The sequence below is a fragment of the Balaenoptera borealis genome (assembly GCF_965194805.1).
Source record: "Balaenoptera borealis genome assembly, chromosome: 13".
In the NCBI taxonomy this organism is placed as follows: domain Eukaryota; kingdom Metazoa; phylum Chordata; class Mammalia; order Artiodactyla; family Balaenopteridae; genus Balaenoptera; species Balaenoptera borealis.
In genome coordinates, this window is record NC_138870.1 from 55,617,903 (window position 1) to 55,632,124 (window position 14,222).

At 36.8% G+C, this 14,222-nt stretch overlaps 1 protein-coding gene across 3 annotated transcripts in view; it reads left to right on the forward strand.

Moving 5' to 3' along the window:
- Positions 1-14,222, forward strand: part of HELB (DNA helicase B) — a 34,944-nt gene that overhangs the window by 9,929 nt on the left and 10,793 nt on the right. For all 3 annotated transcript variants that reach the window (XM_082351203.1, XM_082351204.1, XM_082351202.1), the window contains exons 6-11: positions 390-531; positions 3,469-3,623; positions 6,761-6,842; positions 7,710-7,769; positions 8,919-9,147; positions 9,947-10,090. In XM_082351203.1, coding sequence (XP_082207329.1) covers positions 390-531; positions 3,469-3,623; positions 6,761-6,842; positions 7,710-7,769; positions 8,919-9,147; positions 9,947-10,090 — 812 coding nt within the window. The remainder of the gene's footprint in view (positions 1-389; positions 532-3,468; positions 3,624-6,760; positions 6,843-7,709; positions 7,770-8,918; positions 9,148-9,946; positions 10,091-14,222) is intronic.

Consider the following 14,222-nt stretch of genomic DNA (forward strand, 5'->3'; position numbering starts at 1 on the left):
GACATTGAGCAAGATTGAATAAGTGACTAAATTCTAGATATCTAAGGCCTGTTTTTTTCTTTACCTGTTGGTGAAAATATATGCCCCAACAGTTTGCCTGTGTTTGTAGATATGAAAAAAGTTCAATTCATGTTTTACCTTACTGTGTTATCACTATTTTTTCTATCTTATATTGTTTAATTGGGATGGTTTTTGTTGTTATTGTTGTTATTGAATATTTTTGAAGACTTAATGTTCTTAAGTAATTTTAAACGAAGATTTTTTTCATATTTCCTCAGAGTAAGTCTTTATAATTATAGCATATATCAGTAGGGAGAAATAAAAATAATTTCTAAATTTCGAGATCCCAGTTACATAAAACCTACTCTATCTATTTTTCCCCCTTTTAGGTGATATTAGACAGTTACCCAGTATTGAACCTGGTAACTTGCTGAAAGATCTTTTTGAGACTCTCAAGTCAAGAAATTGTGCTATTGAACTAAAGACAAACCATAGAGCAGAATCTGAACTAATTGTGGACAATGCTACAAGGTATAATATAACTAAAATTTTGCATTTTCCCTCTGTCGTATTAGAAATAAGGGTAAAAAAAAATATTAGCTTTTGAATTAGGGTGATTCAGTGCAGTATGTTTACTATGCTCTTTTAGCAAACGTTTTCTGTCCTTCAGGTGTATGTATACCTTTTGTCCCACAGTTAGAAAAGCAAAGTATTTTTCATTATTGATCCAAGATAAATTATTGTTGAAATTTAAGTATAAGTGTGTTTTCCTGATTTTAAAAGTATATATGTGAAATAAAGTTGCATCTGGCTTAGAGACCAGAATAAACCCAAGGGGAACAGAGACTCGGAAATGAATTCATTAGAGTTCAAGGGTGACTTGGGGAAGACATTTCCTGTAATTTTTATAAGGGGAGCCCAAAGCAAAAAAAAAAAAAAACGAAAAAGAAAAAGGTAAAGAAAAGGGTATTTTACTCCTTTATGAATCCTGGTGGCACCTGTGGCATATTACTCTCCTTAAAGTAGGAAAGAATCCTTCTCTTTCCTTAATCTTTGCATAAGCCTTTAGAGTAATCCTCTGTAATAGATGTGATGGGACCACAGAATATTAAGAGACTTTTTATTCATTGGGCCAAAATTTATCTTTTTTTAAAAAATTAATTAATTTATTTATTTATTTTTGGCTGTGTTGGGTCTTCGTTTCTGTGTGAGGGCTTTCTCTAGTTGCGGCAAGCGGGGGCCACTCTTCATCGCGGTGCGTGGGCCTCTCACTGTCGCGGCCTCTCTTGTTGCGGGGCACAGGCTCCAGACGCGCAGGCTCAGTAGTTGTGGCTCACGGGCCTAGTTGCTCCGCAGCATGTGGGATCTTCCCAGACCAGGGCTCGAACCCGTGTCCCCTGCATTGGGAGGCAGATTCTCAACCACTGCGCCACCAGGGAAGCCCTATCTTTGTTTTTGACCCTCTTTTACAAGGTGCTGTTTTTGTTTGTTGGTTGGTTTTAGGTTTCATTTTCCCTTTATTGGCTGTAGTGCATGCTTTTTTTCTGTATCTGCATGGAATTATTTTGGTTCTACCTTATCACTATCTGTTATTTTGGGAATTATAGGGATCATGGGGCAATCAGCTGAGTGGCAGAGGATTATAGTTGATTTGAATAAAAATTTAGCACAGGTCCTGAACTGCTGCTAAGATCACGAATTTAGCCTGAAACTTCATTGCCTTAGGTCTTCTTTGTACAACATTTTGTGTGTGTCTGTCCTCCTGCCTTTGGACCTGGTGTGTATCCATCTGGGGCTTAGGACCTGGAACTAGATTTTTGAATATACTTGAGGACAAAAAATGACTTACTAGATAACATAGAATTAAATTGGAAGGTAGATTTTGCTCAAAGGAGTGCTTTCTTTACGATGATTTGTTTTCTGTCAGAAGAGTTCTTATTTCTTTAATGATGGATGAAAAACTTAGTAGCTTATGTGGAGGTCTTTGCAGTAGCTATCGGGTTCAGATATTCAGCAGGACAGGATACTGTATTAGACTACAAGATGCTGTTTTTGTTGCTTAAACATTTTCTTGGTTGGATGTCAGCAGAAACGAGAATATTCAAAGCCTACTATTTCCCTGCCCCATCTACCCTGGAAAAGATAGTGGGGGTAGAGGCAGAATGGACAGGAATAGGGTAGATGATATAGGTTCGTACTGGGACGTTAAGAAAAATAATGCAGTTGGAAGTGTAACTATAACTCTTCTATAACGCTTACCTATAACTCTTCTTCTCCTACCTAAAGTCCACCTCAGTTTTGGAATGTTGGTAGATGATTGGTCATTTTAAAGTCTAGAAATCTTGGAAGAATCTAAAGCACACTAGGTTTCTTAGAACTCAATATTATCTGAAATTTAGGAATTCCTTTTAGTAACCCTTTCGATATCTTTTGGGCTGAGCTGTGCTCCTTTCATTATTTCTTCTTGGTCATTATCACCAAGTGTTTAATGACAGAAGGATCCCAATGATACCACGGAAAGGCTTCTAGAGATAGAAGTATGTTACATGTCCTGGGTCAGAAGCAAAACAGGAAATCCATGGTGATTCTCAGTACCCCAAATTAAATTTGGGATAGTTCCAGCAGGGACAGCCTTCTTCCCTCTTTCTCCTTTCCTCCCTTCCAACCCTGTTGGGAAGGATTGAAAGATGACACAGTAGGGTACTATACCTTTGATAGCTAGGCTGCTGTTAGGTCTTTACAGGGTGTCAGTTTTCTTCCAAATAACCAAGGAGGGACTCTAGTATGACAAGGCCCCTGGCCTTTACTGTGCTTTCTGATATGACTTGCTAGTCTTGGGGAATACAAGAACAAAAGAAGGATGAGGAGGGAACAGAAACAAAGAGAAGATGTGGATACTTGGTTCAGCTGGGAAGATGAGACCATATATATGATATATACAGAAGAAAGGAGAAAAGAAAGAGTATGATGTAAATGTATGGAAAAGGCCCCAAAGGGTTTAAATTAATTTGAATAGAAAGGAATATGGAGCCCAGTGGGCCCAAATTTCCCTCCTAGCTCCCCTGCTTTTTACCTCTGTGATCTTGGACCACCCCACTGTAGTTAACTAAGCCTCATGTTGCTCCTCTGTGAGATGAGGATAATACCTACTTGGTATGGTTCTTTAGTGGTCTGGAGAAAAGTAGGTCAAGTTCTCAGAATGTTGCTTAGTAAATTCCATGACAATTTTTTCTAATGCTTTTAATGTGCTAGGGGTAGGGGACTGATGGATAAAGATAACATTATGGTCTTGTTAAGTGTATTTTGAAACTCATTTACTATTTATAATGCATATATGGGTAGTCCTTTTACCCTATTTATGACCTATTCACAGATATTAATTATTGTAATGACATTATCTCTGCTCATATGTGAAGATACGTTTTTGGATACTAATGCTCTTGGTGTATTATTTTACCTTTATTTAAGAATCTCAAGACGCCAGTTTCCAACATTTGATGCAGAGCTGAATATCTCTGATGATCCAACATTCCCTGTCTCAATACAAGATAAATCATTTATTTTTGTTAGACTCCCAGAAGAAGATGCCAGTTCTCAGTTCTCAAAAAGTAATCATCACTCTTGTAAGTATAAACTTTTATGTTATATGGGGTTAAGTATTTCAGTTTTGTAATATAGTTATTAAATGACTAGTTATAATTTTATCTGATGGTAAAAATAAATATTGCTAGTAAAACGTTAGGCACTGAAAATAAATAAGCTAATTTATTAATCATCAAAAACAGATTACTTTAGAATTTTGTAAAGAAGTAAGCTCTTGACACATGCATACTAAGGACTTAGTAAATATTTGTTGAGTAAATAAGTGGATGTAGATGATTAGTTTAAAATAAAGCAAAGCCCTAAGTAATCCAGGTTCATTCAGGAGAAAGCATGTCTTAATGAATGAAGCTTTTCTTTTACAGCAAATACTGTAAAAGTACAGTATTTGCTGTAAAAGTACAGTATTTGCTGGAAACGTAAATACTACATTTGTTGTTTTGAGTACATTTGTGAAACAAAAGTAATGGCTGTCAAACTCTTGCCAAGCTGAGTTCCTAATAGTTCTGTTTCTAGTAAAATGGACAAGCATCACTTCTAATTATGGGTGTTAGAATGACAGCATGGCAGGGTTGAGGAAGTGCATGGGATAGGGAATCTTCTGCCTTATGTGTATGACCCATGTCACATCACTCTACCATTTGTAAAATGGGAGTCATAGTGACAGTGCCTGGGGGCAGTTGTGAAGGTTGAGGGCGTTCATAGGTTTTGAGGAACTATATGAATGTTAGTTTTTTGTGAATAATAGGTATTAAATTATCTACTCCAAATGAATTTATTTAAATTGAATTTATTTATTTATTTAAATAATTTGATCTTTATATTATAAACTTAACTTAGCAAGCTTTTTTAAATAGCGTAGTGGTTTACTCAAAATTGTATTAGTGAAAATTTAAATGATTTTTATTGAGGATTTATTGTAGTTGCCACAGTTCTTCAAGGTATATCCTTCCTCCTTAGCAGCTTTCACTCTGCATGTGAAATTAATTGACATTCAACTTTATCTGTAAGCCTTTCCTCCTTTGTGTGTCCACATCTCAGTTCCTTTGGGTTAGTGTTCATTCACATGTTACATTACTCTTTTTTTAAATGAGCTCATGTAATAATAGGATTCTATAAATGCCTTTTTGGCTTTTTTTTTTATTATTATAGAAATCATTTATATTCCTTAACAAAAGTCAAGTGATACAGAAGTGTTTGAAGTAAAAATTAATATTTTCTTTAATCATCCCCTGTCCTCTTCCCCTGAATCAACCCCATAAAGGTCACATCTGTAGGAAGAGCTTGGAGTTTCTCTTTTTAAACCGTGTTATATCCATACACAGACATATATTAGTTTTACATAATTTGGTTTATAAGCTGTGTATTGTTTTTTGACTTGTTTTTTATTACACATGTTGTGAATAATTTATAGATAATGTTTTATTCTCTCCACAGCTTACTTAATTCATAGTAGGTATTAGTACAGATGAAAAAAATGAGACTAAGATGGTTAAGAAACTGGCTTTCTTTGCCACTCCATTTAGATCTACCTAAAATATGTTTAGTTTTATTTCTGGCACGCATTCTTTAAATTAATGAGAATGTACTTAAAAAAAAAAGTTATTTCAGAATGGTAGTGGAGCTTAGCTGGAGCTGTTTTCTATCTTAATTACAAACTTCAGCTGGGAAATGAGTCTCTTCTTTAAGAGAATTGAATAAATTACTCCTTAGAGAGGCATATAGTATTTTTTTGTTAATAATTATTATTCCTTAATACTTAAGTAATAAGTATTTCTTAATAAATTACTCAATTATTCCCATTATTGCAAGGTACAAAGGCCTAAGACAGGCTTCATAGCTGGGCTAGAATTCCAGAGATGTTAAAATATGAGAAAAAAATGCGTATCTTAGAATCAATGAAGTACAGCGTACGTATTGATCTGGGAGATGTAGAGAGAGTGAACAAAGCAAGGAGCAGAACAGCGCGATCCTGTACGTGTGAAAGAAACCAGTGTTTTGTGAGACCTTTGGCAAGCGGGGCTTGGCTGGCGGTGAGCTGAGTCTTGGACATTTTTTAATGATAATCCTTCCTTCATCTGAAAAGTGAAGGGCTCAGCCAGCAACTGATTCAGTCTTCCTAGAGTGGGGATCACAAGGCCTGAGCTTTTTCATTCCCTTGTGGTTTATCTGCTACGAGGGAAAGACTGAAAAGCCTGGAATGTTTTTACCCCAATTTTTATTTCTTCTGCCTCTCCTGAGAAATGTTCCCTGGTTTGTGACATTGCTGAGAGAGGTTAGAGGAAGCCTGCTTCTCAGTGCTCTGTGAAGGGCAAGCTGTAAGTGGACATCATCACAGTCAACGATCTGAGCTCTAAAAGAGGGAGGCTGGTCACTCTACCCCACTGGAAAATTTCTTTTACTTCCAAGAGCCTCAGTTTCACGGTCCTAACAAGGATGTAATGAGTGGTGCTAGTTAAACTATTTAATAGCTGGTAGGGTCTGGTCACTCTTGGAATGGATGCCCTTCCTGTGTCAGGGTTAACCTTTTAGTTGCTGAATCATGGGGAGATCTGGGGGCTCTGGAGGAAGGAAAGACATGGCTGGGGTGGGAGGGAGGGCACTGTGGTGTTTGGGGAGTAGCTGTTTTCTAGTTAAAACAGAAATATCTCCATATGTTATACTGGTATGTATCAGCTCATTGTCGGCCCTGTATATAATAATACATGCATCATGTGAGTATTGTGAAGATTAAAGATGAAATCACATACGCAAAGCGTATAGATTCTCAAATTATAACTCATGACCACTAGTACCACTAGAACTTAAGACAGAAAGAAGTCTTACATTAGTAATTATGTTACATATGTTGTCCTCTTGTTCATACTTTAAATTCAGCATTCACAAACCATCAGTAAATATGCAGTGGTGATATTACAAATTAGGAGCTGTCCTGGCTAGTGATTGAGGATAGAGTGTCTGGAACCGTCACCTTCATTCTCTTTTCTCTTGCTCCTGCTGATGAAACAAATGAGGTTGATGCTCCCATGGTGAACTTGTATCCCATTTGGTGAGATGTTTTCCTGGACCCCTTAGCAGGAATTCTGAATTAGTTTCTCCATTGAAACAATGTTATAATTTAGTGCTTTGCTGTGTTAACTTTTTTCTCTTGAATTTTCAGATTTATATTCTGCAGTTAGTACTTTACTCAAAGAAAAGGACCTAGAAGATGCAAAAACATCACAATTTATTGCATTTAGAAGGTAAAGCGTTTACAAAATTTTGGTGTTTTTAATGAAGCTTTTAAATCTCATATCTTATGAATCTAGGTGCTGTTGGAATAGGAGACTGGTAGTTCATCACTATGAATTCTCTTCTCTTATTTTGAGGTATTTCTTGGGTTAGGTCCAGCAGAAGGCAGTTTCTAAAGAGGGCTCTTTCTTTTTATTGGCCACGCCTCGCAGCTTGTGGGATCTTAGTTCCCTGACTAGGGATCGAACCCGGGCCCTTGGCAGTGAGAACGCTGAGTCCTAACCACTGGACTGCCAGGGAATTCCCTAAAGAGGTGCTCTTTCTACCAAATATTATATTTGGTAACTTATAGGAAATCTGAGTGGAAGAAAGGGTTATGTTAAGATCAAAATTACACAATACTTTTCCTGGAGAAAGTCCTGGAAACTTTTTTTTTTTTTTAAGATTTATTTTTTATTTATTTAATTTTATTTTTGGCTGCATCGGGTCTTAGTTGTGGCCCGCGGGCTCTTCGTTGTGGTTCGCGGGCTTCTCTCTAGTTGTGGCGTGTGGGTTTTCTCTCTCTAGTTGTGGCGCGCAGGCTCCGGAGCGTGTGGGCTCTGTAGTTTATGGCACGCGGGCTCTAGTTGAGGCGAGTGAGCTCAGTAGTTGTGGCACGTGGGCTTAGTTGCCCCGTGGCATGTGGGATCTTAGTTCCCCTAACAGGGATTGAACCTACATCCCCTGCATTGCAAGGTGGATTCTTTACCACTGGACCACCAGGGAAGTCCCAGTCCTGGAAACTTTTGATAGAATCCAGTATCTCATAATTGTTGGTAACAGAAATCCACACAAAAGAGATTCCATTAAGATGACCCTTGTATTTTTCTGTGTTCCAGGCAGGACTGTGACGTGATCAACACCTGCTGTTGCAAGCACTACACGGGCCGTCTAATCAAGTGAGGACAGTGCTTCCTGGATTCGCCATACTTTTGTTTGTTTTGACATTTATCACTGTAGCGCATATTTAAAAATCTTTTTTCTCCTTTGTGAAGTCAAATGATATCTTCAATTAAATATAATATATATCCTTAGGAATTGACTTTTTGGTAATCAGGGTAATAAGAAAAATAAAGAATAAAATTGTCCCTGTGATTTCCTACCTCTAGCTTCTCCAAGATAAGCGTGGAGAATTCAGGGCAATTTTTCAAATTAGAATATGTGTGGAATGTGTACAAGAACCTTAGCAACAGGGTGCCTACAGAGAGCACCTTAGGTGGACTTTTATCAGGGAAATAGGAGCATAGAAAAGCCACTCTATTCACATGTAGGACAGACTAACTCACTTCTCTGGCATTTATCAATACCTACTCTTTATTAAGTGCAGAGAACCCAGAGAAGTGTAAATTTCAAGAGGAGCTCCCTGTCTATTGAGGAAGGACACGAAAAACCATGATAGGTAGCCCAACAAAGGGTTGAAAAGCACAAGATTGGGGCCATCCAGTCTGGGTCACAGTAATTGTGATCTTGGGCAGGTAATTTCACCTTTCTATGTATGTAAAAGAGGACACTTACCCAGAATTTCCCTCATAAAGTTGTAGTAAGGATGAAATAAAATAATATACCTAAAGCACTTACCACGGTAACTGGTATTATCACCAGCATTTATTTGATTTGCTGCTATTATTCTGATATAATATAATTATTACAATAGACATATGTGTAAGTGCTGTAAGACTTGAATTGGGGTAGTGATAAGAGAGATTGGAGAGGAGAGGATGAATTTAAAAGGTAGAGTCGATAAGATTTTTGGTAACTTTTGGAATATAAAGGGAAAGAGAGACATCAGCCTTTATGCCAAGATTTCTAACTTGAAAAAATTCGACTGGGAAATGTCACTGAGTTTGAGGTGTGCAGAAAGTGTAGATAGTCAGACCACAACTGAGGGAGCCTGATTTCTTGTTTACCTTTGGAGAACAAAAGTGACGTAAAGAGACTGTGGAAATAATTTTGAGAACTGGATCAGATCTGAGTAAGAGTCAATGCTTAAAGAAAATGAAATTGAGGTTTTCCAAACTCTGATGCTGTATTATTATTTTCTAACCCAGAAACCATCAGAATAGACTTGAATTTGGAGTTGGTGATAAAATTTGTTGTACCAGGAATGCGTATCTCTCAGACTTACTCCCTGAAAATACCTTCAACAGCCAACAAAATAATGAACTAAAGGCCAGTGGCGAAGACTTCAATGGTACTCCTCATGGTTTTGCTAAAAATAAGCATGACTTTGAAAGTGGTATTCGACTCTGCAATGGAGAAGTATTTTTCATAACAGAGGTAAATGATAACAGAAAAATAGTACCTTTTTACCTATGAGGGATAGATTTGGTTTTCTTTTATTGCCCGAGGATTGATTCAGAATTTAATCATATCAGAGCTGGCGTTCTTCTATAATTTTTTGTTAAGGATTTTTGCATCTGTGTCCATGAGGGATCTTGGTTTGTAGTTTTCTAGTGATATCTTGTCTGGTTTTGGTGTCTGACTAATGCTGGCCTCATAAAATGAGTTGGGAAGTCTGGAAGGCTTTGTGAAGAAACATATTTTTAATAAGTTTGAAGTGCTTGAGTAACAAAAAACAAGGGACAAGTGACACACTTATTATATTTTACAAAGCATCACTTCCTTGGTTGCTGCTTAAATGTAGAAACTATAGAAGCGGTCACCTTGAATTTGTCCTCATTGTATAAACACCCTTTTAAACTTACAAGTTTATTCTTTAAAATCTGTGAGGAAAAGTAAACTCTTTGCAAAAAATACATGCAGACTTACATAGTCAGTGCAAGAAGTGAAATGTATAGTCTTCAAAATAAGAAAGACAACACAGACTGTTCTCCAAAGAGTCAAATAAAGGTTAAATTTCAAGGACTCAAAACTTCCATTTGTGGTTATTAAAATATTTGGGTGTGTCTATACTCAGTAGGTGCTCAAGCATAGATTTTAAGCTTTTTGAAATTCTTAACAATTATACATGCTATTTTATTCATAAGGTGCTTGCATTTTATGTTCAACCCCAAAATAGACCTTTACAGTGTACATATTTGAAAACATACAAAACAGTTATTTGTTTTGATGACAGGATAAAACTGATATAACTTTTGGAAAGCAAAGATTTTTGACCATTAATAATATGGCTGGCTTCGAAGTAACTGTGGATTTTGGGAAACTAATGCAATATTGTCACATAAAACATGCATGGGCAAGAACTATTCACACTTTTCAGGTAAGAATGGACTTTTATAAAGCAATTTAAATAGCTTGCCAAGATAGAGTACCTTGCATTATTTTCTTCCTAAGTTTTGTTGCTTTTATTATTTTTTAAATTAGGAAACAAAATACACAAAAGTACTGAAACTACTGTACAGACTCTAATGTTTTGCACTCTCTGCTTCAGAGCTGTCTTTATTTTCTGGATCTAAGACATAGTTAAAGCCTCATCCTGCAGGCCTTCCCATGTCTCCCAGGGAAAGAGCGGTCAGGACCAGGACAACTGAATTTCCCTCTTGCTTCCGTCTCCAGTGTCACTTGGTATGGCACTCTTACTGATCTTGCCTTTATTTAAAATTTTGATATTTTGTTCAATGTGGATCTTTTTTGCTCTAAATTTTAACTTTTAAATTATTTTCTTAAACTGAAATATAGTTGACTTACAATGTTTCAGGTGTACACAAAAGTGATTCAGTTATACGTGTAAATATATATGTATATATATTTTCAGATTCTTTTCCATTATTGGTTATTACAAGATATTGAATATATCAGTAGGGCCCTGTGCAATATAGAAGGTCCTTGTTGTTTATTTTATATATAGTAGAGTGTATCTGTTAATTCAGAATCCCTAATTTATCCCTCCCCACCCCTTCCTTTCCCCCTTTGGTAACCGTAAGTTTGTTTTCTATGTCTGTGAGACTGTTTCTGTTTTGTAAGTAAGTTCATTTGTATCATTTTTTTAGATTCCACATATAAGTGATATCATATAGTTGTCTTTCTCTGACTTACTTCACTTAGTATGGTAATTTCTAGGTCCATCCATGTTGCTGCAAATGGCATTATTTCATTCCTTTTTCCTTTTTTTTTTTGGCCGCATTGTGCAGCTTGTGGGATCTTAGTTACCCGACTAGGGATTGAACCCAAGCCCGGCAGTGAAAGCACCAAGTCCTAACCACTGGACCGCCAGGGAATTCCCTATTTCATTCTTTTTTATGGCTGAGTAGTATTCCGTTGTATGTATGTGTGTGTGTGTGTGTGTGTGTGTATACATACCACGTCTTCTTTATCCATTCATGTGTCGATTCACATTTAGGTTGCTTCCATGTCTTGGCTATTGTAAGTAGTGCTGCTGTGAACATTGGGGTGCATGTATCTTTTCAAATTAGAGTTTTCTCTGGATATATGCCCAGGAGTGGGATTGCTGGATCATATGGTAACTCTGTTTTTAGTATGCCCAGGAGTGGGATTGCTGGATTATATGGTAATTCTATTTGTAGTTTTAGTTTTTTTAAAAAATTTTTTAAAAATGCAAGTAACTTTATTTTTTGTCCACGCCGTGTGGCTTACAGGATCTCAGTTCCCTGACCAGGGATTGAACCCACACCCTCAGCAGTGAAAGTGCAAGTCCTAACCACTGGACCACCAGGGAATTCCCTATTTTTAGTTTTTTAAGGAACTTCTATACTGTTCTCCATAGTGGCTGCACCAATTTACATTCCCACCAACAGTGTAAGAGGGTTCTGTTTTCTCCACACCCTCTCCAGCATTTATTATTTATAGACTTTTTGATGATGGCTATTCTGACTGGTGTGAGGTGATACCTCATTGTAGTTCTGATTTGCATTTCTCTAATAATTAGCAATGTTGAGCATCTTTTCATGTGCCTGTTGGCCATCTGTATGTCTTTGGAGAAATGTCTATTTAGGTTTTCTGCCCAATTTTTGATTGGGTTGTTTGTTTTTTTGATATTGAGCTGTATGAGCTGTTTGTATATTTTGGAAATTAATCCCTTGTTGGTTGCATTGTTTACAGATAATTTTTCCCAGTCCATAGGTTGTCTTTTCATTTTGTTTATGGTTTCCTTTGCTGTGCAAAAGCTTTTAAGTTTAATGAGGTCCCATTTGCTTATTTTTGCTTTTGTTTCCATTGCTCTAGGAGATGGATCCCCAAAAATATTGCTGTGATTTATGTCAAAGAGTGTTCTGCCTATGTTTTCCTCCAGGAGTTTTAAAATATCTGGTCTTACATTTAGCTCTTTAATCCATTTTGAGTTTATTTTTGTATATGGTGTTAGAGAATGTTCTAATTTCGTTCTTTTACATGTAGCTGTCCATTTTTCCCAGCACCACTTATTGAAGAGACTGTCTTTTCTCCATTGTATATTCTTGCCTCTGTTGTCATAGATTAATTGACCATAAGTGCGTGGGTTTATTTCTGGGCTTTCTATCCTATTGGATTGATCTGCGTGTCTTTTTTTGTGCCAGTACCATACTGTTTTGATGACTGTAGCTTTGTAGTATAGTCTGAAGCCAGGGAGCATGATTCCTTCAGCTTCATTCTTCTTTCTCAAACTTGTTTTGGCTATTTTGGGTTTTTGTGTTTCTATAGAATTTAAAAATTTTTTGTTCCAGTTCTGTGAAAAATGTCATTGGTAATTTGATAGGGATTACATTGACTCTGTAGATTGCCTTGGGTAGTATGGTCATTTTAACAATATCGATTCTTTCAATATTGAAAGAATCCAAGAACATGGTATATCTTTCCATTTGTGTCGTCTTCAGTTTCTCTCATCAGTGTCTTATAGTTTTTGGAGTACAGGTATTCTGCCTCCTTTTTAGTCCTAGGTGTTTTATTCTTTCTGAAGTGGTTATAAATGGAATTGTTTCCTTAATTTCTCTTTCTGATAGTTTACTGTTAGTGTATAGAAATGTAACAGATTTCCATATATTAATTTTGTGTCCTGCAGCTTTACTGAATTCATTGATGAGTTCTAGTAGCTTTCTGGTGGCATCTTTAGGATTTTCTATGTATACTATCATGTCATTTGCAAACAATAACAGTCTTACTTTTTCCTTTTCAACTTGGATTCCTTTTATTTGTTTTTCTTCTCTGATGCTGTGGCTAGGACTTCCAAATCTATGTTTAATAAAAGTGGCGAGAGTGGGCATCCTTGTCTTGTTCCTGATCTTAGAGGGAATGCTTTCAGCTTTTCACCGTTGAGTATGATGTTAGCTTTGGGTTTGTCATATATGGCCTTTATTATGTTGAGTTATGTTCCCTTTGTGCCCACTTTCTGGAGAGTTTTTAATTTTTTTTAATTTATTTATCTTGATTGCTGAGTTTCTTGGTATCCTCTTAAATTTTGTACCCAAAGCAACTGCCTCATTTGCCCTCCCCTCATCCCAGGCCTTCCCACCCTCCTCAGAGGTGATTTCTGGCCTGAATTTGTCTGTTCATGTAGAAACAAGGTAACCAAGTTTTACATAAATGGTATTGTATTGATTATATATATTTTTGCAACTTCTTTTTTATTTGTTTAACCAACTTTATTGGGGTATAATTTACAAACACGTTTTAATTACAAAGTGGGATGGGTTTTGATAAATGTATCCCCTTCCTCTACCCTTGTGAGGTAATTACTTTTTATTTGGGAATAATTTTAGATTTATGGAAGAGTTGGGAAGTTAGTACAGAGAGTTCCCATGTACCCTTCACCCAGCTTTCCCTAATATTAGCATCTTATATAACTATGGTATATTTGTCAAAACTAAGAAACTACTATTGGTACACTACTATTAACTAAAAAATACACTTTATTTTGATTTCACCAGTTTGTCCATTAATGTCCTTTTTCTGTTCCAGAATCTTATTCTGGACACCACATTGCATTTGCTGCAACTTGCTTTTCAACTTTATTTTAATATTTTTTAATTCTCACAAGTTATTTGTGGCTCTGTTATTTATCTCATTGTTTTGAACTCCTCTCTCTGCCATTATGTTGTTTTGGTGACAAAGCTGCATCCACTTTCTTTTTATATAAATTTATTTTATTTATTTATTTTTGGCTGCGTTGGGTCTTTGTTGCTGTGTGTGGGCTTTCTCTAGTTGGAACGAGCGGGGGCTACTCTTCATTGCGGTGCGCGGGCTTCTCATTGTGGTGGCTTCTCTTGTTGCGGAGCACAGGCTCTAGGAGTGCGGGCTTCAGTAGTTGTGGCTCACAGGCTCTAGAGCGCAGGCTCACTAGTTGTGGCGCACGGGCTTAGTTGCTCCGCGGCATGTGGGAACTTCCCAGACCAGTGCTTGAACCCATGTCCCCTGCATTGACAGGCAGATTCTTAACCACTGTGCCACCAGGGAAGCCCCCA